The sequence below is a fragment of the Carcharodon carcharias genome, chromosome 18 (assembly GCF_017639515.1).
Source record: "Carcharodon carcharias isolate sCarCar2 chromosome 18, sCarCar2.pri, whole genome shotgun sequence".
NCBI classification, from domain to species: Eukaryota; Metazoa; Chordata; class Chondrichthyes; order Lamniformes; family Lamnidae; genus Carcharodon; species Carcharodon carcharias.
This window is the reverse complement of record NC_054484.1, coordinates 89,301,063-89,325,411: the sequence shown is the minus strand read 5'-3', so window position 1 is coordinate 89,325,411 and position 24,349 is coordinate 89,301,063. Positions and strand designations below refer to the sequence as shown.

The following is a 24,349-nucleotide window of genomic DNA, read 5'->3' as shown; positions in this document are numbered from 1 at the left end:
TCCAGATGAAGGATAAACATCCCTTGTCAAAGGCAATGTGGAGAAGTGGGAGTCATTTGACATCGGCCTCTAGATTGTGTCACCAGTGATACAGCAATATTGCAATGCTGTTCTGAAATCTCAGTCTGAAGTTTTATCATCTAACTAGCAGCAACACAAAAAAGGGGCTCTGCTCAGATTGAATACTTGGTCCCATCTACACTGTTTCGACTGGAACATCTGTACCATTACCTACAAGGCTGATTCATCTCTGTGTGCCTCTCTCATCATGTGAAGTTAACTCGACTGGAAAAATAAATTCTACAGCATTGATTTTTAGCCTGCCAACTTCCATGAAGGAATGCCTCATTGGGCTTTGATTCTGGACGCGTGAAACACCATTTCTTTTCTCTGTGGTCTCTTCACTGTAAATCTTTCTTTCCCCCATCCCTCTTTTAGTGTATGAATGCAAAGGGGAAAATGTTGCAAATCCCCTCCCACATTTGAGTGTATGCAAATAAACTAACACTTTGAGTTCATCCTATCTCAAGTTTGCTGTGGGGTTATTAGTAGAAATTGGATCACACCAAAACTAAGAGGTTGGGAAACATGCCACCACTTATTAAGGGATAGGCAAATCAAAAATGCCTTTCAGTTTATGGATGAGAGGAATTAGTGCTGTTTAAATCAACCCCTCTTCTCTCTGTAACAAGCGTCAGCTTGTGCTATTATGTGCTCAAGCCTCAGGAGACTCCACAATCAATAGAGTCTTTGTGAGACTGGGGGATTGTGTACAGCTTTGGTCTCCTTACAAGGAAGGATAAACTTGCCATAGAGGGAGTGCAACAAAGGTTCACCAGACTGATTCCTGGGATGGCTGGATTGTCCTATGAGAGATTGAGGAGACTGGGCCTGTATTCTCTAACGTTTAGTAGAATGAGAGGTGATCTCTTTGAAGTGTGAAAAATTCTCACAGGGCTCGACAGGGTGGATACAGGAAGGATGTTTCCCCTGGCTGGGGGTCTAGAACTAGGAGACACAGTTTCAGAATAAGGGGCAGGCCATTTAGGACTGAAGTGAGGAGTAATTTCTTTAGTCAGAGGGTGGTGAATCTTTGGAATTCTCTAACCCAGAGGGCTGTGGAAGCTCAGTCATTTAGTATTTTCAAGACAGAGATCATAGATTTCTAGACACTAATGTCATCAAGGAATATGGGGATAGTGCAGGAAGATGGTATTGAGATAGATAATCAGCCACGATCTAGTTAAATGGCGGAGCAGGGTTGAGCAGTGAATGGCCTACTCCTGCTCCTATGTGCCTCATGTTTGGTCACTATTTAAATAATTGTCCCAATATTAATCTGAAGGAGGCTTCTGAGTGGATCAAAGAAATTGAGTGGGGAAAATCCAGATGTCAGGCAAGCAATTTGGAATCTGCAATCTCAACTCAATTGTAACAATTTTGACTTCTGGGTTTCCTTTCTCCAAGTTACTCAGTGGGTGTGATATGTATGGCGCAATCTCATATTTACTTAAAGGGACAGTGAGCAAATGGAAATTCGAGGATCCAGGTGGTGTTCATGATGGATGTTGGACACTGAATGCGGGTGCTGTCCTTGCTCTATGATGCATCTTTGGAATGATTGCTGTGTGCAGACAGGAGGAGGGGGGAAACAGATTTTTCCCCAGTAATGGGCGCCCTCATGTGGTTAGAGGTAGCTGAGGTGGTGCACAGCAGGAGCATTGTACACAGTCAAGGAAGCAGTTTAATTACCTCACCAGGTCAGGGAAAGTGAATATATTTGCAGCTTCATCTACATCCTGTGAGTTAAGCACTGTCCTCCCCATCGCTCTGTCTTGCTAAGTGTTCTTCAGCACATCACACCTTCCACTCACAGCTTTCAGCAGCACCATCTCTCACTTTCCTTGCATTTCTTGAAGTCCCCATTTATCCATCTGCTACCGGCAATCCTTATGCAATGTGATGCTTCTGTCTCATAGTCACCCTCATCAAAAAGCTGCATCCACTAGGTGAATACCTGACCTTCAATCACTCACAGGCCTCTTTATTCACCCCCTGTAGACGAACAAAACACAAAACACAAGGGGGAACGGGGTAGACTGACACGAATAATCCAGCTCACTGATCAGAGGAGGCTGTGGAGATAAGTGACACATCCTCATCCCTCTCTGTCAGAAATGGAGGGAGAGGGAGCTCAAAAGAGAGCTGGTGACAGAATTACAAATGTCTCTGACACACATCAGCTCATTTCACTATGACTGAACTACGAGACGACTGAGGACGGGTGATTGTCAAGATTGCGACCTTGCCACAGTAAATCATACCTGTCTTTTGTCTTCCAGGTCCTTCACACATACAGGAAATGTTACAGGACATCCACAAGGATGATTCCTCGGAAGAGACCATTCCTTCGGAGGGTCATCATCACATGACTTAGAGCCTGACACCAGGCCAGACACTCACACTCTAGTGACTTCACTTGCATTAGTTGGGTTTTTACCTGGTGATTCACACCTCACGTGAGCAAGGACAGAGGCTAATGTCAAAAAAACTGATGTGGAGAGTCCATGTTGGGGTGGGAGGGTGGGTAATCCTCTGTACACCCTGGTGCTAAACCAAATGGGTTTCCATTGTGGAAGAGAATGCTAAAGATGCACCTGCAACCAAGTGAAGTACCAGCTGAGATGCCAACCAGGCTCTCCAAAGGGCATATTGCCAGTAGATTTGTGAAACAGGGAGAACAAGAATGCCTGCCAAGGAGACAGTGGTTGCCATCATGGATCTTCAAACACAGTGTCAAATGAGTCTGTGTTGGTCATGACCAAAGCCATGCAGAATTTGGATGCCATCTTTTCCACTGCCTTAAAGTGAAGCAACAGCTCCTTCTTCACAGTCTTAAAAAGAATCCTGGTCTGCAGCACAGCGAAAGAAGTCGTGTGGCACTGGCTCGTGAGAGGGATGGTAGCAAGAGGAAATGGGGCTCCACTCAAAGCGCTCCCACTTCTCACCCGCTGTCCCCCCTCCAGCAGCCAACATGATGCCTTGGCTCATGCTGACTAAGTCGGCCCCTGCACAAGGTGCAGGTGGAGCAGTCTTTGGTGAGACTGTCATGGGCTCCACAGCCCAAAGGGAGCAGTCTAACAGCGTCACAGCAATGAGGCAGGCTTTGTGAGTAGCCAGCCTTGATCTCCGCTGAAGCTGTAGCAGATGCATCATATAGGAGGAGGAAGTACAAGTTGGGGGGAAGACAGTGATGTACTGGTAACATCACTAGACTAGTAATCCAGAGGCCCAGGCTAATGGTCCGGGGACATGGGTTGAAAACCCACCATGGTAGCTGATGGAATTCAAAATCAATTTGGGTTTCTTGTAAGAAACGTGAACTTTATTAACAGGCTTCAGATGAGGCTACATGCTTGCTCCAAGGCCAAGGCTAAAAAGCTCCGCCCTCTAAGATTCCCCGTACTTAGGGTTGATTGGTGTATACAGTCACATGATCCCCATAACAGTAAGAAATGGTTTAACTTACAATTGCTACAAAAATAGAATTAAAAGCTAGTCGAATAGCGACCATGAATCCATCTGGTTTATTTACTTGTTCTGGTCTACACGTGACTCCAGATCCACAACAATGTGGTTGACTCTTAAATGCCCGAGCAAGTCGCTCAATTATATCAAACTGCTACAAACTTTTAAAAGGGCTGAAACCGGACAGACCACCCAGAATTGAACTAGGCACCAGAAACAACAGCATACCCACCCCTGTCGACCTTGCAAAGTCCTCCTTACCAACATCTGGGGGCTAGTGTCGAAATTGTGAGCGCTGTCTCACACACTAGTCAAGCAACAGTCTGACATAGTCATCCTCACGGAATCACATCTTACAGATAATGTCCCAGACACCACCATCACCATCCCTGGGTACGCCCTGTCCCACCGGCAGGACAGACCCATGAGAGAGTAGTGGGGTAGCACAGTGATATACAGTGGGGAGTTGCCTGGGAGTCCTCAACATCGACTCCGGGCCCCATGAAGTCTCATGGCATCAAGTCAAATATGGGCAATGAAACCCTCCTGCTGATTACCATGTACCACCTTCCCTCAGCTGACGAATCAGTGCTCCTCCATGTTGAACATCACTTGGAGGAAGCATCGAGAGTGGCAAGGACACAGAATATACCCTGGGTGGGCATTTCAATGTACATCACCAAGAGTGGCTCGGTAGCACCAGTGCAGACCGAGCTAGCCCAGTCCTAAAGGACATAGCTGCTAGGCTGGGTCTACGGGAGGTGGTGAGGGAACCAACAAGAGGGAAAAATTTATTTGTCCTCCCTAATCTACCTGCTGCAGGTGCACCTGTCCATGAAAGTATTGGTAAGAGTGACCAGCACATAGTCCTTGTGGAAACGAAGTCCTGTCTTCACATTGAGGATGCCATCCATTGTGTTGTGTGGCACTACCACCAATCTAAATGGGATAGATTTCGAACAGATCTGGTAACTCAAAACTGAGAATCCATGGAGGTGCTGTGGGCCTTCAGCAGCAGCAGAATTATACTCAAACACAATCTGTAACCTCATGGCCCAGCATATCCCCACTTTACCATTACCACCAAGCCAGGCAATCAACTCTGTTTCAATGAAAAATGCAGGAGGGCATGACAAGAACAGCACCAGGCATATCTAAAAATTAGGTGTCAACCTGGTGAAGCTATAACAAAGGGCCACTTGTGTGCAAATCATCAAAAGCAGCAAGTGATAAACAGAGCTAAACAATTCCACAACCAACGGATCAGGTCTAAGCTCTGCAGTCCTGCCACATCCAGTCATGAATGATAGTGGACAATTAAACAGCTCACTGGAGGAGGACTCTCTACAAATATCCCCATCCTCAATGATGGGGGAGCCCAGCACATCAGTGCAAAAGACAAGACTAAAGCATTCATGACAATCTGCAGCTAGGAGTGCCAAGTAGATAACCCATCTCGGCCTCCTCCTGAGGTCCCAAACATCACAGATGCCAGTCTTCAGCAATTCAATTCATTCCACTTGATACCAAGAAACAGCTGAAGGTACTAGATACTGCAAGAGCTATGGGCCCTGACAACCTTCTTGTGCTCAAGCAGGCAATTGGAGAGTACTCCATCATTCTCCTGACTTGTGCCTTGTAGATGGTGGGTGGACTTGGGGAATCAGGAGGTGAATTACTCACTGCCGAATTCCCAGCCTCTGATCTACTACCCATTTACCCATAGTACTTATATGGCAGGTCTAGTTCAATTTCTGGTCAATGATAACCCCCAGGATGTGTGATCCTTAACATTGAGACAGCATTTGACCAAGCATGGCATCAAGGAGCCCGAGCAAACACTCTGAAGAGGGAAAATTTTCCGCTGGTTGGAGTCATATCTCACACAAAGGAAGGCGGCTGTGGTTTGAGTCAATCATCTCAATCACAGTTTGAAAAAGGTTTAAGGGATTATAATTCACCAAGTGCATGCACATAACATAGCTGAGCATTTTGCCAAACTGCTAAATTTCTCCTTTATATAATACCCTATATAATTTATTGTTTAACACATAATTATCTCCAGCACCAACCCATCCCTGTCAGATGTTTCATGATAAAATGGGACCCTCTGAGTAGATGCACAATGAATGAATGAAAGGTTGAAGGATCAATTCGTGCAAAGTGAAGTGTCTCAGTTCTGATGAAGAGTCATATGGACTCGAAACGTTAACTCTGTCTTCCTCTCCACAGATGCTGTCAGACCTGCTGTGTTTTTCCAGCAATTTTTGTTTTTGGCTTCATGGACGAAGCGGGGGTGGAAAAGTGATCCTCCCATGACAATCAATGGGAGTGAGGTTACTGAAGTATATCTGTGAGAAGCTAAAGCCAAGTGAGGCTTGGTTAAGGGAAAGAGCTAATTCAGAGGATTAGGGTGGATCGAGGGGTGGACTGAGTCATTCCAAAGGCGAAATAAGATAGGAAAGGCAGTGTGGTTGTATGAATATGACCATCAACACCGTAAAGATCAGTGTGAATGTATTAAACTCAGACAAGAGGTAGAGATCCTGAGGCAACAAGCCTCTCACAAACAAGTGGTAGTTTGATGAAGGAGAAATGTGCCAAGGTTTTTCAGGAGTCAGGGAATATAAGATGCAGGGCACACAAGGAAATTTGGAACTTAAAAGGGTAAACAGGCAGGCAACAAGTACTGGTCCCTGCTGAGATGAGCTCCTCTGTCAGCAAGACCGTGGTCCAGCTGTTTGCATAAGGTTGAGGTATAAGAGAAACTTTGGGGTCATGGAAAATGATTAGGGGAAAGTAAGATATTAAGTGGATTTGCCTATAGTATAGCTAAAATGCTGTGTGAACAGTAAAAGAAACCTTGCATGTATACAAGTGGATTCAGTTTCTGTCTGTGTGTTTTAATAGACTGCCTTGTTTGAATTTGTGCTCCAGTGCCTGTCAATGAGTGGATGTTGGAAGTGTCAAATCCAATTGTGTTGTATGCTTGTGCTGAGAGAGGGAGAGGGAGAGGGAGAGGGAGGGTCTTTGTCTTTTTGACGTGTGTGTGTCTGCAAGCCAGTGTCTGTGTCACTTAAAAGTTGCTTAACCCCTTGCAATCGGTTTTAGTATGAAGTTTTCTAACAGTTGGTTGATGCATTTCAAAAGTTGTAATATTGTGAGAGAATGTGTGTGAGGTAAAGACTCTACATGGACGAGAATGTTTTAAAATTTCTCCTGAAATTGTGATATCTATCTTTTAAGAATTAATGAAGTAAAATTTTCGGTGTTTGAAACTGGAGTAATGATTACTGGCCAGAATCATGATTCCAGGATATTTTGATAAACGTATGGGAATTTTAATCTGGGTATGAATTCACACGTGAGAGCGAGGTAGTTTTAATGTTTGGTTGGGTTGATTGGAAGCTGGGATATTTGAAGTGATCATGGCTAATCTTAATTGTTTTGGTTTTGGGTTAGAAACATGTTACAAAGTTTAAGGATTTGGGAATTTTGTCCCAAGGAGAGAGGAAATTTTGAGATTGGATACTACTAATTAGAGCTTGAGTTCAGACTGCCAAAAGTATGGGAAATAAAAATGAGAGTTTGGAATTTTAAACAATTGGCAGGGTGATTTAAAAATACCGCCTGAGGAGAATGTTAAGAAATCTGAGCAAATGTGTAAATGATATCATGAGAATTCAAAATGTAGAAACAGTTTCTGTTTTTTTAAAATTTATTTGTATTGGGCATTACAAAATTTTTAAGTTTCTCAATTGTCAGATATGTTTGGACAAATTAATCCATTTTGCCCCAAGCAAAATGGATCTTTGGTGTTTTTCTTACAGGTAAACTGCAAGTAACAAGATCTGCAGTAACTTCGACAAAATAGTCATGGACTAAAGACTTTTTTTAAAAAGGAAAACTAAGAGGAATTTGGTCTTAACCCCTTGGTTATTTCCCAAACAAAGTGCTTGAGTTTGGGAAATCTGATATAAATACACTGACCAATGAGTGTCAGACTTTTCAAAACTAGTAAGTCTGGGCACAAGAAACTGGAATTGATTAATTAATCTTAACTCATATGGGTTGGTACTCTAGACATTTTGAGGAAAAATTATCTGAAATTCAAAGGGATTCTAGGAAATCAAAATGGCATACACAGACCATCTAGGTGGTTTCAACGGATATAAAAAAGGGGTTTCTTTTGAGGGAGAAGTGAATTAAATATTACAAGAAATCTGTCTAAACAGCAACACTGTTACTTAGATTGAGGACAATTTTGAGATGTGAAAAGCACAGGATTTGCAAGACCCGAGTGGGAAACTACAAGACGGGCAAGCAAAGGCATAGAAATTGCAAGAACCCAGAATGAGAATCCACAAGATGGGTGAGCAACCCCCAAGTGGGAAACCACAAGATGGATACAGATGAAGGGAGAATTGAAGGATCTTTTAAGACCGTGCATGATGTAATTTTGATGATATTGAGTGAGGTGATCTGCAGGTCGGGAGCGTCATACCGAAAAGGGTATCAATCTAAGCTGATATTATTCAGAGATCACATTCAAGTTACAATGGGTAAGCTGTTTCATCCCAGAGAGATCAGTGATACTAGGGGTGGATTTTAGCACTGATATTCAGGTCCATCCCTGGGTCTATATTGCTCCTCAACTTTTGTTATTGTACAATTCATTATTGTGTTATATTTACTGTGTGATTTGAGAAAATGTAGATGTAAGAAAACCAGATGTCTGTATGATTATATGCAACTGCAAAGAAAGAGAGGGATGTTGTAAAATGAGTAACTGCTTAGATAAATATGTACGTAACTTAGTTAAGGGGGAGGAAACACTTAGTTGCCATGGTTGGCAAAAGACATGTGACCGAGCAGTATTATCTCATTTTGGGTATGATATCCTGCCACTACCCGAGTGTTTAACAAGTGGTAAAAGAGGTGAAGCTTTCACAAAAACATTATTATACTCTCCAACAAGAGAATAGTAAAATGAGAGACAAGATCAGGGAGCTAACTACTCCACCTTGGTGGGATATTGGTCTCAATATCAAAGTCCCCCTTTGGATTTGAATTGTATCACATGTATTAACAATTGTACAGTTAATTATGGTGTTATATCTACTTATACTATCATGTAAATTAAAACATAAGGCAAAACAGATGAAATTGGAAGAGTTATTTAAAGGGAGATTTGGGTTGATGGGTTTAAATGTATAGATTCTGTAAAAAAATCTAAGGTTTGGCTGGGACCTGCAATACCTCATCACAGCAGAAGATTCATAAACTGTAATATCTCATTTAAGGTATAAAAGATAAAGGGGGGAGATGTAGGATCGAAATCCCCTCCAACTGGGAAATTTATGGAAGAATAATTTCAAACCCACAGACATATTTTAACCTCATGATTGGAACTATTAATCTCAAAAGATAAGCTGCAGTCCGCAGTACAGGCTGGGCAGCAAGGAGTTAATTTGGACATTTATGGAAAACACAGTGGCTCATCAAAAGGGTTTGGACATTGATTAACGCAATCAAGAAATCTGATTACCCAATACAGTGGCACAAAGGACATATCATTAATACAGTACACTCAAGGAATTATTCAACCATCATAGACTATCGTCCTTGAAGGGTCATTCAAACCCTCATCAACTTTGGAGCCCGGTGTTGTTACTATGCCACCTCAAACAGCAGGAGAAGTGCTCATACAACCCATAATATTCATCTGAATACACCTTCCATGGAAAACCCTCTGTTGTTTCAAGCAGCAGGAGCTGATGACATTCTTCTGGACTTTGTGCAGAATCAACTAAATGGACATTGGGACAACAGGAAATATGTTTTAACATGTCTGAGTTAAATTATTATAAAATAAGAGCAGATCTGAGGTTCTGGGCTGCAGTTGGAAGAAGGGTCAGTTTGGTCACCTTGACTCAGGCCTACAGTCAAAACTGGACAGAGCAGCCATGTTTGGGATTGTAAGTTTCAGCCAAATCGTAGTAACATTGGTCTGAGGGTTTTGTGAAGGTCTGGAGCGAAAGCTTTGTGTTTTTTGCTGGTACCTTGTAACTTGTATCTTGGTGATATTGGTCTGAGGGTTTATTTCTTAAGGTTTCACGGCTGGTCATGGTGCTTTGCCTGTGTTTTTGTAAGTTTTAACCAAGTTGTGATGCCTTTGCGTTGGATACTGGGAATAGGTTGTTTTAAATTTTGGGTTTCGTACTGTGGGGTTGTGGGTGATTCAATAAAGCAATTGTGAATTATCAGAAGAAGTTTGTCTCACTGGTCATTCTGTTCAAACCAGACACTTGCGAATTTGGTGTCATAAATTTGACTGTGGGGAGGGTCTCTGAGGGAAAAGGGCAACAGCTACAACTATCATTACCACTCCCTTTGTCTTGTGTCCATGACATCTTTGTCAAATCTGTCCTGAACTTCCACCTATCCCTGATCTTCTATTTTGCACCACCTACTCCAGCCCCTCTCTTCAACAGTATAATATCCATCACATTTCTACTTTTCTTCAGATCTGAAGAAAAGTCATACAGACTCAAAATGTTAACTCTGTTTCACTCTCCACAGATGCTGCCAGACATGCTGAGTTTTTCTAGCACTTTCTATTTTTATTTCAGATTTCCAGCATCCACAGTATTTTGCTTTTATTTTGGTGGAAAACATAGTCTGGTGAGGAAGCTTAGATAGGGGGAAATTTTCAGGATATCAATGTAACCACCCACAATAAGATAGTGGATAGAAAGAGACTTGTTCACAAGTGAATGAATATTCTAGAGGGAAATATGGAGATGGGCCATGATTGTTGAACAGGTGGCAGAGTAAAAGTGGGCAGAGCTGAGTACAGTGAGTAGGACAAATATGAAGGTTCACTTGCAAAGCTCAATGGGCAGGCTGATCAGTGAAAGAGAGGAGGATAAAGCCGGTAGTTGAGGTTTCTGCTTGTGAAGAGGCAACAAAGGCCTTAATGGGTCTATCACAGAATATTGAGAGATACAGAGGATAGCTGTGCACTTATCCATCAAATGTGTTCAGGGCACTTCCTTAACCAGTATGTTCTTGGTCCAGACAGGAAGGAAGCATTGCTGGATCTGGTGCTGCTGAATGAGGTGGGCCATGTGGACTGTGTGTTCTGTGAAGGAACACTTGGGTAAGAGTGATCTATGTACATGAGGTTTTGATTAGTAACGGAGAACAACAAGGAACAATCTAAAGTAGAATGTCTAAATTGAAAGAGGGCTAACTTCAGTTGGATTGAGAGGGGATTTAGTCAGGGTAAAATGGAACCAAAGACTGACAGGAAAAGCTAATGGGACAATGGGTGATCTTTAAGGAGGGGATTGTTGATGTGCAGGCGAGATACATTCCAACAAAGGCCAAGGTAAGGGAACCAAAGCCAGGGCTTCTTGGATGACCAGGGAGATAGAGAATATGATGAAACAAAAAAAAGAGGGTGCACACTGCATGTCAAGTGAATTCTTCAAATGAGGACTAAGCCAAACATTATAGTGAGTGACAGTGGGAATTAATAGTAGACAATATAGAAGATACAAAAAACATTCCTGTAATAGCTGCAAATCAGGAGGTGAAAAGGAGAGAGGAACTTGGTGAAACTGAAATCACCAGGGAAACGGTACTGAGAAAATTGATGGAGCTGTGGGCTGGTGAGTCTCTGGGTCCCGATGGACTACATCTTCGGGTTTAAAAGAAGTGGCTAATGAGGTAGTCAATGCGCTGGTGTTAATTTTCCAAAATTTGCTAAATTCTGGAAAGTAGCAAATATAACCCCTCTATTGAAGATATTGAAGAAGGGAGGGAGGCAGAAAGCAGGAATCAATAGGCCAGTTAACTTGCCATCTGTCGTGGGGAAGTTATTAGAATTGACAATTAAGGAGGTCATAGCTGGGCACTTAGAAGACCGTAGGACAACCAGAAAGAGTCAGCATGGTTTTGTGAAAGGAAAATCATGTTTAACTAATTTATTGGAGTTTTTTGAACATGCGCAGTGGATAAAGGGGAGCCTGTAGATGTACTGTACTTGGATTTCCAGAAGGTATTTGTTAAGATGCCACATCAAAGGTTATTACAGAAAATAAAAGCACATGGTGTAGGGGGTAACATGTTAGTATATATAGAAAATTGGCTGGCTGGCAGTAAGCAGTATATGCATAAATGAGTCTTTTTCTGATTGGCAGGATGTGACAAGTGGAGTCCCACAGGGGTCTGCGCTGGGGCCTCAACTTTTTACGATTTACATCAATGACTTAGATAAGGGGAGTGAAGACATAGTAGCTAAATTTGCAGATGACACAAAGATTGGTAGAAAAGTACGTTGTGAAGAGGACATGAGAAGGTTGCAGGTGGATATAGATAAGTTGAGTGAATGGACAAAAATCTACCAAATGGAGTTTAATGTGGGAAAACGTCAAGTTGTTCACTTTGGTAGAAAGAACAAAAAAAGCAGAGTATTACTTAAATGGAGAACGGCTGCATAATTCTGAGGTGCAGAGGGATCTAGGTGTTCTAGGACATGAGTTACAAAAAGTTAGTATGCAGGTACAGCAAGTATTTAAGAATGCTAATGGAATGCTACCTTTATTACAAGAGGGATTGAATATAAAAGTAAAGATATTATGCTTCAGTTACACTGGGAATTGGTGAGATAGCACCTCAAAGACTGTGCGCAGTTTTGGTCTCCTTATTTAAGGAAGGATGTAAATGCATTGAAGGCGATTCAGAGGAGGTTTACTAGATTGATACCTGGAATAAGTGGGTTGTCTCACAAGGAAAGGTTTGATAGACTACGCTTGTTTCCACTGGAGTTTAGAAGAGTGAGGGGTGATTTGACTGAAGTATACAAGATCCTGAATGATCTTGACAAGGTGGAGGTAGAAAGGATGTTTCCTCTTGTAGGTTAGTCCAGAACTAGGAAGCACTGTTTTACGATTAGAGGTTGCCCTTTTGGGACAGAGTTGAGGAGAATTTTTTTCTCTGAGGGTTGTGCGACTTTGGAACACTCTGCCTCAGAAGAGGGTGGAGGCGGGGTAATTGAATATTTTTAAGGTGAAGGTAGATGGATTCTTGTTAGGCAAGGGAATCAAAGGTTATTGGGGTTAGATGGCAATGTGGAAATCGAAACATAAGAACAGTAGCCATGATCTTATTCAATGGTGGAACAGGCTTGAGGAGCCGAATGGTATACTTCTGTTCCTATTTCCTATGTTAAGTTGAAAGGGGAAATGAAGAGAAAAATAAAACTGGCAAAGAGTATGAGAATTGAGTGGCAGCTAATATAAAAGGGATGCAAAAATCATCTACTGGCAAGTAAATAGTGAGCAGGCAGTAAGAGGCAGGGTGTATCCTATTAGGGTCAAAGAGGGTGATATAAATCTTGAAGTGCAGGGCAAGGCTAGAATACTTAATGAGTACTTGTATCAGTATTTACTAAGGAAAAGGATGCTGACCAAATATCAGTAGGAGCGGAGATGGGAGAGGTAATGCATGAAGTGAAAATTGATAGGAAGCATGTACTGGAAGGGCCAGCTATGCTTAGAGTAGATAAGTCGCCTGGTCTGGATGGCCTACATCCCAGTTTGCACAGGGAAGTGGGAGTGGAGATAACAAAACAGCTCATCTTAATCTTCCAATCTTTCCTAGATATGGGGGAGGTGCCAGAGGATTAGAAAGTGGCAAATGTGACACCATTATTCAAGAAAGGGGTAAGGGCAGTCCTGGTAACTACAGGCTGGACAGTTTAACATCAATGGCAGATCAGGTTTTAGAAACAATAATCAGGGATAAAATCAACAGGCACTTAGAGAGGTTTGAGTTGATTAAGGATAGCCAGCACCAATTTGCAAAAGGCAGATCGTGCTTGACTACTTTAATTGAATTTTGTGAAGAACTAAAAGAAAGGGTTGATGAAGGGAAAGCAATAGATACTGGAGGAATTTCAGAGATTAGGGCTGAGGTGGCTGAAGACACAGCCGCCACCTGTATCTTGATTAAAATTGGGGATGCACAGAGGCCAAAACTGGAACATTGTAAATAGCTCAGAAAGAATTAGAGAGACTGGAGGGGCAAGGCCATGGATAGATTTGAAAACACAGGTAAGAATTTTAAAATTGAAGCGTTACTTAACTGAAAGTCAGTGTAGGGCAGCACACACAGGGGTGATGTCTGAATGGGACCTGATACAAATTAATAAATGGGCAGCTGAGTTTTGAATGATTTCAAGTTTATGAAGGTTGGGAGATGGGAGGTTAGCCAGAAGCGTGTTGGAATAGCCAAGTCTTTAAGTAACAAAGATATAGATCATGCTTAATGGTCAATGCCACAAACATGCTAATGTGATTCTCATATTGAACAATGGGTGACAAAAGAGACAGGGAGGCCACAGGATATCAGTCTTAGTTCCAATCTTTGTATAATGATGAAACTGACAAACTTGGTGTTCAAGTGTATAATAACTTTGTTCATAGCATAGAGTTGATTCAGAAGAAGATTCTGTCTGACTGACTTATCAACCTCTATGAGGGAATAACAACCCAAGTGGACTATGAGATCTTATGAAGTGACGTACCTGGATTTCACATATGGCTACAACAAAACTATTTCTTTTGGGGATGAATCCAGAGCAAGCGGTGCACAATTTTAAAATTAGAGCTAAGTTTAATAATGCAACTTGGCCATTTACTGACTCTTTTGGAATTAGCAGTCTCTAACCATGGAGCTGTTTATCAAAAATATAGGTGAAAGTATAATTACTTTCCCTCTCAGAAGTGATGATTCATTTGTGTTAATTAAGAAGTTCATATGGGGGGCAGAAAAGCTTAACTTGAGCTGCATGTTTGGCATTAACAGGTATGTTGAAAAATCACTACTGATTTGATTCATCAATTGCAAATGTGCAACTAATATTAAACAATTCTGTCACCAATATAAACTTGTGAGTTAACATACTTAGCTCTATATCTGGACAAAGGTAATTCACTCATATCTGAAGTGCTATTTTTGTGTATCTGGCTGCGACATATTACCCTTGTGAATGAATGTTAAGTTAACATAGATACAGACAGCAGATAGATCTCTCCCCGAGTACAGTAATTAAAAGGGCCCATCATGTTTTGAGTTTTGTTCGGTGATTTTTATATATAATATACATATGGGATGAGGGTGTCAATGGTTTTGCACTTTTTAAAAAAAATTCTTTCATGGGATTAGGGCATCACTGGCAAGGCCAGATTTGTTGCTCCTCTCTAATTGCCCTTTAACTGAGTGACTTGCTAGGCCATATCAGATGGCAGTTAAGAGTCAATAACATTGTTGTGCTTCTGGAGTCGCTTGTAGGCCAGACCAGGTAAGGACAGTGGATTTTCTTCCCGTAAGGACACTGGCGAACCAGATAGGTTTTTATAAGAGTCAGGTAGCTTGATGGTCACTGTTACCAATACCAGCTTTTTATTCCAGTTTAATTTGAAATTAGTTGAATCTAAATGCAGTAAATAAAGGACTCCTGGTACTGATCCTGATCTGAATTCTGCCCCATGTGCAGTATAAAAGGCCCACTGTACCTGACACTAAATTTTGCCCTTATGTGGAGTTATGTAAAAGACCTTCAGTGTTGAGGTGGCGGGTGGGGGGGGTGTGTGTGGAAGGGAGAGGGAAGCTCCATACAATCAAACAGTGACCAAGTTAGGGGAGACAGTGTGGCGTCATAGTGGTAATATCACTGGACTAGTAATTCAGAGGCCCAGGCTAAAGCCCTGGTGACATGGGTTCAAATCCCACCATGGTAGCTTGTGGAATTTAAATTCAAATAATAAATCTGAAGTACAAGCTAGTCTCAGTAATGGTGATCATGAAACTTCCATCAATTGTTTTAAAAACCCACCTGATTCACCAACATCCTTTAGGGAAGGAAATCTGCTGTTCTTACCTGGTTTGGCCTACATATGATGCCAGACCCACAGCAATGTGGTTGACTTTTAACTCCCCTCTGAAATGGCCTAGCCAGCCACTCAATCCAAGGGCAATTAGGGATGGGCAACAAACACTGGGCTTGCCAGCGACACCCACATCCCATGAAAGAATAAATAAACAAAATTGTGTACATTTAGGTGCACCTTTTTAAAATTTGAATTTTATTTTTCAAAAAATTAACAAACAGCACAGACCAAGGCCTACTGCAACCTATCTGGATTTTCCTTCATTCAAACTCCCTTACAGATTTTGATTTTAGTTTTAATAACAAATTGGAATCGTGCGCAGGTTCCAAAATAATCCCTTAATAACTGGCTTTTAAAAATCAACTTGGTATTGTTACATATTGTAATATTTAGAAGTGCTGCCTCCCATCCTGGAACACAAAGTAGCTGCCATCTGAGTTTGGTACTACATATCTCGATGGGACAAAGGCACCATGAGGATGTGATAGGTGGAGTAAACAGGAATTCTTACCTGACCGAATAGCGAATTGCTTGGCCAGCTGTTTAGTGATTTCAGCAGCGTATACAGGGTTGTCTTGCTGCATGATTTCATCTGTAAAACCAAACAGAACAACAATGAGCATTAACTCTTGGTGAAATTTAGAAAAATTGGTGTTCCTTGCACCCAGAATAATTAATTATACAAGTATTGTATCATGCTGCAACTTTTGATCACTCGTTACAATCCCCGTAGGGACCTAACTTTTAAAAAGAAATTTGAACCCCCAGTTAATAGCTGAAAAAGTTGCACATCAAGATTTCACATTTTAAAAGTCTACTGTAACAAATGTCTAAAAATGCTATTAGCTAAACACTAACTTTGTAGGCAATTTATACTTAAAACCACAGAATGGAATACCCCCTTCTCATTCTTAGCCCAACCAAAAGACACACTTCACAAATATACTTTACAATGCCCTTTATTCAATTTTCCTGGAATCGACCCAAAGTGATTTTTAGCTCTGAAGGTTTATTCCTGTTTTTTCCTTTTCCTCAGCCCTGGAACTTGAAACCTTGGAACTCTATCTTTCATAGTGAGGTTTTCTTTTCCCAGAGACTCTTCCTCTAGCCTGAGCTAGATGACTCTTCCAACCTCATTTTAACTACCTACGAATTTGGTCTTCTCAATCAAAGCCCATAGTTCCACCTGCATTCCTGCGTCATGAACCACAGAGACTTTTTTGACTTCTAGCTGCTCCCTTATCGCTGAGATCCAGGCAGACTCAAAACACTGCCTGTGATATCCAGCCATATTCTAGGAAATCCTATCACCTGATCTTTATGATAGCTTCCTATGCATCCTTCCCCATAACAATGTGAATCGTATGGGCCTTGTATCTAATAGGGATGCTAATTAGCTAGCTTTGAGAGACAAATTCTTTTTCATCTTGGAATTAAATTTACAGTTTAAAGCACAACTGTTTACAACTCAACACTTTCCTGGGACTTGAGACTCTCAGTCCATACTGTTAACACATAGGCTGCTGCCACTGTCTCCAAGCATAAATGCCTTCCACTTTCTACTCAGTAAAACAATCTAATCCTTCCTTTGATCCCTAACAATTAAACCACCCAGGCTTACCATCAGGCAGATTTCAGAATGGGTCACATGACCCCCTTGATTTTAACTTAAATTTAAAGACACAGTCAAAACACAAGTCTTATAAGCCTCAATTGTAACACGCTACAGAAGGGTAATGCAACATCTGTATTGTATATTTAATAATTTCATAAGATTACAGAGAATATACAGTATGAAACAGGCCTTTCGGCTCAACCAGTCCATGCTGGTGTTTGTGCTTCATGTAAGCCTCCTCCTATCTTCCACATGTAACTCTAACAGCATAACACATTCTTCTGTCAACTCTCTCCCATATGCCTATCTAGCCACTCCCTGAATGCACCATTCACCTCACCTACTCCCTGTAGTAGCGGGTTCTGCACTCTCACCACTCTCAAGGTAAAGGTGTTTCTTCTGAATTCCCTATTCCTTTTCTTGGTGTCCATCTTATAGTGCTGGCCTTTAAATTTGCCCTTCCCTTCCAAGTGGAAACACTCTTGTGTATTCTCTGTCAGAACCTTTCATAATTTTGAAGACCACTGTTAGGAAAAAAGACCCAGCCTGTTAATCCTTTTAGGATAGGCATAGCTTAACGGTCCTGGTATCATATTTGTAAATCTTTCTGCACTCTTTCCATTGTCTTTATATCCTTTTTGTGATATGCCAACCAAACCTTTATACTGTACTCTAAATGTGGTCCAACCAAGGTTCAAGGCTTTATTAATAGGAGCATTGAGTACAAAAGTAAGAAGATCATGTTGATTTTGTATAAGACACTAGTTAGGCCTTATCTTGAGTACTGTGTCCAGTTCTGGGCACCATACTTGAGGAAGGATGTGAAGGTATTGGAGAGGGTACAGAAGAGATTCACAAGAATGATTCCCGAGATAAAGAACTGTAGCTATGAAGGTAGATTGAGGAAGTTGGGACTGTTTTCCTTGGAGAAAAGAAGGCTGAGAGAAGACTTGAGAGAGCTATTCAAGATCCTGAGGGGTATGGGCAGAGCAAATAGTGAGAAACTGTTCCCATTCAAGAGAACATTAAGAACTTGAGGGCACAGATTCAAAATAATTGGCAAAATAAGTAAATGTGATGTGAGGAAATTTTTTTTCACCCAGAGTGTGGTTGGAGTCGGGAACAAACTTCCTGCAAGGGCGCTGGAGGCTGGTTCAATCGAGAAATTCAAAAGGGAATTGGATTGCTACCTGAAAAGATAGAATGTGCAAGGTTACAGGGATAAGGCAAAGGAGTGGGACTAGGTAGAATGCTCTTTCAGATAGCCAGTGCAGACTCGATGGGCCAAATGGCCTCCTGCACTGTAAAGATACTGTGATACAATACAAGGTTAGCTTAACTTCCCTAGTTTTCAATTCTATCCCTCTCGGATTAAAACACAGTGTTTGGTTTGACTTTATTTTGTTTTAATGGTCTTATTGACCTGCATCACAACTTTTAGTGATCTGTGTATTTGTCTCCAGATCTTCTTGTTCCTCTACCCCATTTTGGTTCTTATTCTACAACTAATACGGGACTTGTTTGTTTCTCTCATCAAAATGTTAATCTCACTCTTATCTATGTTAAAATCAATGTGCCCATTTCATTGTGCCCATTCAGAAAGTTTATTAATGCCTTCTTTTAATTTGTTCCTCCTCAGTGTTGCCTATTCCTCCCAATTTGGTCCTAATTGTCCACAAATTTGGAAATTGTGTTTTAGATTCTAAACTCTACATTGTTAATGTAAATTGTGAACAACAGTGGTCCCAGCTCTGATAGTTGTGGGCACCCCATTTCCCACCAGTCTGAATAGCTGCTCTATCCCGAACCACTGCTTCCTGACTTTTAGCCACCCACTCTGCTGTCTCCTGCCTCTCAGTACTCTTCAACTTGGTGACACAGCAAACTATAAATACAGTTTCCATCCTTCACCTCAATGGACAAACAGCAGTAAAGAGAGCGAGGAAGAGGCGTGAGGAGCAGGGAGGTGTAAGATGTGAAGTGAAGAGGGTGGAAGAGGTGTGTTGTGAAAAGACAATGTGTGGTGATAACGTGAGAGATAGTAAGAAACACAATAAAGAGGGGTAAGGAGGGTGAGGCACAATGAAGAGGGCGTAAGGAAGGCGAGGTGCAAAGGGGGTGAGTAGGGAGGCGCAAAGGGGGTGAGGAGGGAGGCGCAAAGCGGGTGAGGAGGGAGGCGCAAAGTGGGCCAGGAGGGAGACATGAGAAGAATGAGGAGAGAAGGCATGCGGAGAGCGAGGATAGAGGTGTGTGAAAGGTAAAAATGGAATGTTGCAAAAAGGAGCAAGGACCAGAGAGGTGCAAGGAGAATAGTAGTTGGAAGTGAAGAGGGCGGGGAAAGAAGATGGGCAAAGCACTGTGGGCCGTATATGGTTACAGCAGGAGGGGTGGGGGTGGAGGGAGATGGATTGTTTTGAAAACAGTCTAAGGGATGTGTAAGTTATCGAAGGTGCTGGTGAGGGGAATTACTTGTAATTATTTACACAGTGGCTCATCATGTTGAAATGTCCCAAAGCTTCACACGATGAATTATTTTTGAAGTGCACTAACAATTCCCAATGCACCCGTCACCATTACAGCAGTAACATTCCCAACTCGGATAAATGAGCCGTTAATCTGGTTTTGGCAGTGTTGGTTAAGACATGAATACTGGCTGGGACTCCTTGCTCCTTGGCAAATAGTGCCCTAGTATCCACTCACACGGGCAGCTGGACCTTTGGGAGAGGATCTGAACTGCAAGAGTTATCTGTGTTTAGATTATGTGCTCGGAACCTGTATGGGTCAATTGTTGTGGCAATAAATATCATCAGCAGTGTTTAATTAAGACACAGTGCACTGGTGTAAGAGCTTCTCATTGAGCATTATTACAACTGTGTGCTTGGAAGAACCTGTCTGGTGAATGATGTCTATTGAAATCTAATTACATTATCAGCTGTATGGAAATGAAGTGATTTCTGGCTCTTGTGAATAGCAGGCTGACATAATAGGTCAGGAAATATAGCAAATTCACATCAGTTCCAACCACAATACTTTCAAAGTAGGTTTTTTAAAAAAAAGAAACTGAGGCACTGTTGACCATAAAGCAACAAAGTACTGCATTACTTAGAAGGTGCAAATTCTATTCAAATATTCCAAAGTCATAAGGTACAGAAAAACATGTTTATCCAAAGTTCTTGAAATTGCAAGATAAATACAAATGAGGACCAGCATTTCGCCCATTTAACTTAATCCATCCAGCAGAAACTGACAGACTGCAGCCTGATCCAATGATGCCAGAGTGTTTGTCTGATGTTGCCTCACTAGAGTCAATCTCTGATGTTCATCACTGGGCTAGTATTCCCACATAAATTGTGTCATGTTTTAGTCAGTCACTGCCATATTTATAAGAATAAACACATTATACATGGCAAATACTCAGAAAGAGTTAATGTTCCTGCTTCTGATGAAAGGTCACCAAAGGCCACATTAGCTCGGTTTCTCTCTTCACACACACTGCCTGGCCTGATGAGCATTCCCAGCATATATGTTTTGATTTCAGATTCCCAGCATCTGCAGTATTTTGCTTCCACCTTTACATGACCATGAACTTGCTTTAAGTAGATAATTACAATTCATGTAAGCAGATCATTGTCCCTCTAATCAACAGAATGGAGAGTTGCTGTACCAGTACTTCAGTTTCTGAATGAACATAACACCTTATATTGGATTGTGAAAATTCCTTCAAGAAGTCACCAGCCTAAATTTGGAACAGTTCATTGCTTATCATTATTCATTAGCAAATCTCTGTCTGTTGACTTGTTGACAACAAATTACAATTACAAGCTCACCGCTGCACGACAATAACCAGGTCGCAAAGTTCTAATCAGTCACTCGAATTTTACAGAGCAGTGTAAGTTAAAACTAAGAACAACCTAGCAGAATTCTGTATTTATTCAACTCTTCAGTGATACTGCAAGTTGCCAAGCAACTCACTCCTTCTTACCCTAAGATAAGGGTGATTACTGGTTTCCCAAAGTCTGCAGAATCAATGTTCAGCACTCCCGTAAACCTGAGGCTGCCATTCATTCGGTTTAAAAATAAAGAGGCTCAACCACATGAGCTGCAAGCACACCACTGCCTGAAGGAAGCCTCTTTGTGCACAGGCTTCCTTCCTGCTTTATAATATCAATCTAAATTTAAACACAGACCTTATGCTGAGGAACTTAAAGAAGATGACAAGTCTACTTCGTGGGAGTCGTCACGACCAGCCGCCTGCGACAATGGCTGCAACTTACACACCCAGGCAGTGCAGCTTCTACATATCGAGCAGGCAGCCTGTGAATTTGAATCCATTCTACCATGGCATGCAAATTAGTCCCTGCTTCCCATTTTGAATGTGAACACAACACAGGGGATATGCTACCCACGCTAGGAGAACTACTTCATTGCTTTCTGCAGTCATGCCTCTGCACAGGATTAAGAAAAGAAGGAACTTACATTTCCGTAGCACCTTTCACAACCTCAGACTATCACAAAGTGTTTTGCAGCTAATAAAGTACTTTTGGAGTGTGATAACTGCTGTATTGTAGGAAACATGACAGACAATGTAGGCATATCAAAGTTCCATAAACAGTATTAAGGACCAAAATAAAAGCAAAATACTGTGGATGCTGGAAGTCTGAGACAAAAACAGAAAATGCTGAAAAAACTCAGCAGGTCTAACAGCATCTGTGAAGAGAAGAACAGAGTTACCGTTCCAAGTCTGTATGACTCTTCTTCAAGAGCTCTGAAGAGTCATATGGATTCAAAACGTTAACTCGGTTTTTTTCCTCTCCACAGATGCTGTTAGACCAGCTGAGTTTTCCCAGCGTTTTCTGTTTTTGCCTCAGTATTAAGGACAAGGTCAGCTGTTTTCAGTTCAGGGATAAATACCAACCAAGACACCAGCTAGAACTCTCCTGCTCTTTGAATAGTGCCATGGGATCTTTTACAGCCACCTGAGTGTGCATACAGAGCCTGGCTTTAACATCGCAGCCAAAATAGGCATTTAGGGTATTAAATTAAGATCCGCAGTGCCACTGGAGGAGCACTATGGAAATCAAAGGCCCATCAAGTGGAACACACTATACTGCCAGCTGCTTCCAAGGCCCCTTGCACGGTAGGCTGCTCACACAGGCATCCCCTGCATGCACTAGGAGCTTCTGAAGTAGTTCTAACATGACGTCACTCAACCCTACCAGCTGATGGGATGCCCTGCTGGTAAACTTGGACCACACAGGCCCATTTTACACAATAGTCTGTCGCTTACAAAGGACAGGAGTTCAGCTTCAAGAAGTGCCCAGTACAGTGTTACTTAAAAAAACCAGACGCCCAACTTGCAGTACTTGGAATGACACCTGTTATTGCAAAGTATCTGGAAAGTATTTGCAGAGTGTTTCTGGAGGTTTTGTGTTTAGTTCCTGGATTTGGCAGTGTTGCTGCATCCTCATAGGGATGGCAGAGGAGTAGGTGAGCTGTGCACACAAAGGCTGCAACAGGTATGAGGGCAGCAGTAGCTGTACTGACTCTGGGTCTGCAGGGTCTCGACAAGATGGAGAAGAGGCTGCAGAGAATAGAAACTCAGCGTGATGTCCTTTCCCATGTTGGAGCCATTCTCCTTAATAAAAATAGAGGGCTGTCTTGCAGATCAAATAGTTCAACCATTCTATCAGTGTGCATTCCCGACAATGTTCTCCTGTAGACTGCCCCCTCAAGGTGGTCACCTGATTTCCATAAAGCAGAACCCACCAAGCCTCATCCTCTGGGGTGCTGGCATATGAGTTATCCTTTCCCACTTGCTTGGCTGCAGCTCCGTTGTGAATAGTGATGTCTAGATCCCAACTATGCTAACCTTTAAAGTGTGTGCACTGCCAGTATCCAACTGGTGTCTGCGAGTGTCAGAACCCGTTCATCAGTACTATGTTGTTACTTTCTCTCCTCCCCCCAGGTCTGTTCTGGCTGCACAGGTGGCAGTTCTTGGGCATCTGAAAGCAGAAAGGAGAAGGCTGGAATGAAGGAGGTGGTTGGGTTGGAAAGCAAGCGGCCCATAGACACATCATCACTCATCTTGACAGATGAGGGTCAGCTGGGAGTTGAGAAAGGGGCACAAGGCATGGATACACTGTCCTCCTCAATGTAGCAGCTGTCTCACGGTTAGCCCCATGATGCAATGACCCATCTCTTCCATCAGGCTCAGGAGATGCAGGTACCCCTGCCGCCCCCCCGCCCCCCACCAGATCCGCTCTGTTCCATTCTATTATGTGCCAGCTTGTCCGAGAAGAGAGGAAGGGAAGAATTTCAATGATTATGTTGCACTGCACTTGACTTGAGATGCCTGCCATAGCTCAATAACTGATGCTCAGTGGAAGCCGTAGGAGTTGGCGTGAGGTTTTCATCATTGAAATATGCACAAGAGCAAGGAGTATCTGAATGTTTGACCCGAGTGCCAGGGAGTACTGATGGGTAAGTGTGAGAGACTGGCAAAGCAGTGGGTTAGACGTCATTTGAAGGTGCATTCACTGACCCTGACTACCCAGGTGAGTAGTCATGAGACTTCTTGTGGCACTGCTGCTGGGTCCTCTGAGCCTGACCTCTCTGACCACCTGCTCCGAGTCCCCAAGAGTGGTTATTTCAAGACCAACTGATACATACTACAGAACCGTGGCATCTGTCTATCACCACCACTAAGGCCTCCAGCGCCATTTCTGTGAATCTGGAGTCCCTTCTCTCTTCCATGCTGTTCGATTTTCTCTGTTTACAAATGCAGCAAAAGTACTCAGCAGCAGCCTCCAGCACAGCTTCGCTTTAAGAGTCACAGTTAGGCCAGATCAGGTAAAGACGGCAGATTTCCTTCCCAGAAGGACATAAGTGAATCAGATGGGTTATTACAACAATCAACAATAGTTTCATAGTGACCATTACTGAAACTAACTTTCAATCCTAGATTTATTAATTGTACTTAAATTTTATCAACAGCCTTGGTGGGATTTGAACCCCTATCCCCAGAGCATTAGCCTGGGCCTCTGCATTGCTAATCCAGTTACATTACCACTATGCCGCCATCTGTCAAATCATTGCAATCTTTATGAAAAAAGTTTGGATGGCTGCACATACCTCTTAGCCCCCTGCTGATCACCCAAGCAGTCAACGGCATGAGCTCCATTCGGCCCAATGCTACATGTTACAATAATTCAAATAAGGAGCTGTCTACCTCCACCACAACAGGCAC

At 42.3% G+C, this 24,349-nt stretch overlaps 1 protein-coding gene across 1 annotated transcript in view; it reads right to left on the bottom strand.

Moving 5' to 3' along the window:
- mcf2la (mcf.2 cell line derived transforming sequence-like a) overlaps positions 1 to 24,349 on the bottom strand; it is a 201,119-nt gene that overhangs the window by 114,958 nt on the left and 61,812 nt on the right. Inside the window, exon 2 of the mRNA XM_041211957.1 lies at positions 16,000 to 16,080. Within this exon, the coding sequence (XP_041067891.1) occupies positions 16,000 to 16,080 (81 nt within the window). The remainder of the gene's footprint in view (positions 1 to 15,999; positions 16,081 to 24,349) is intronic.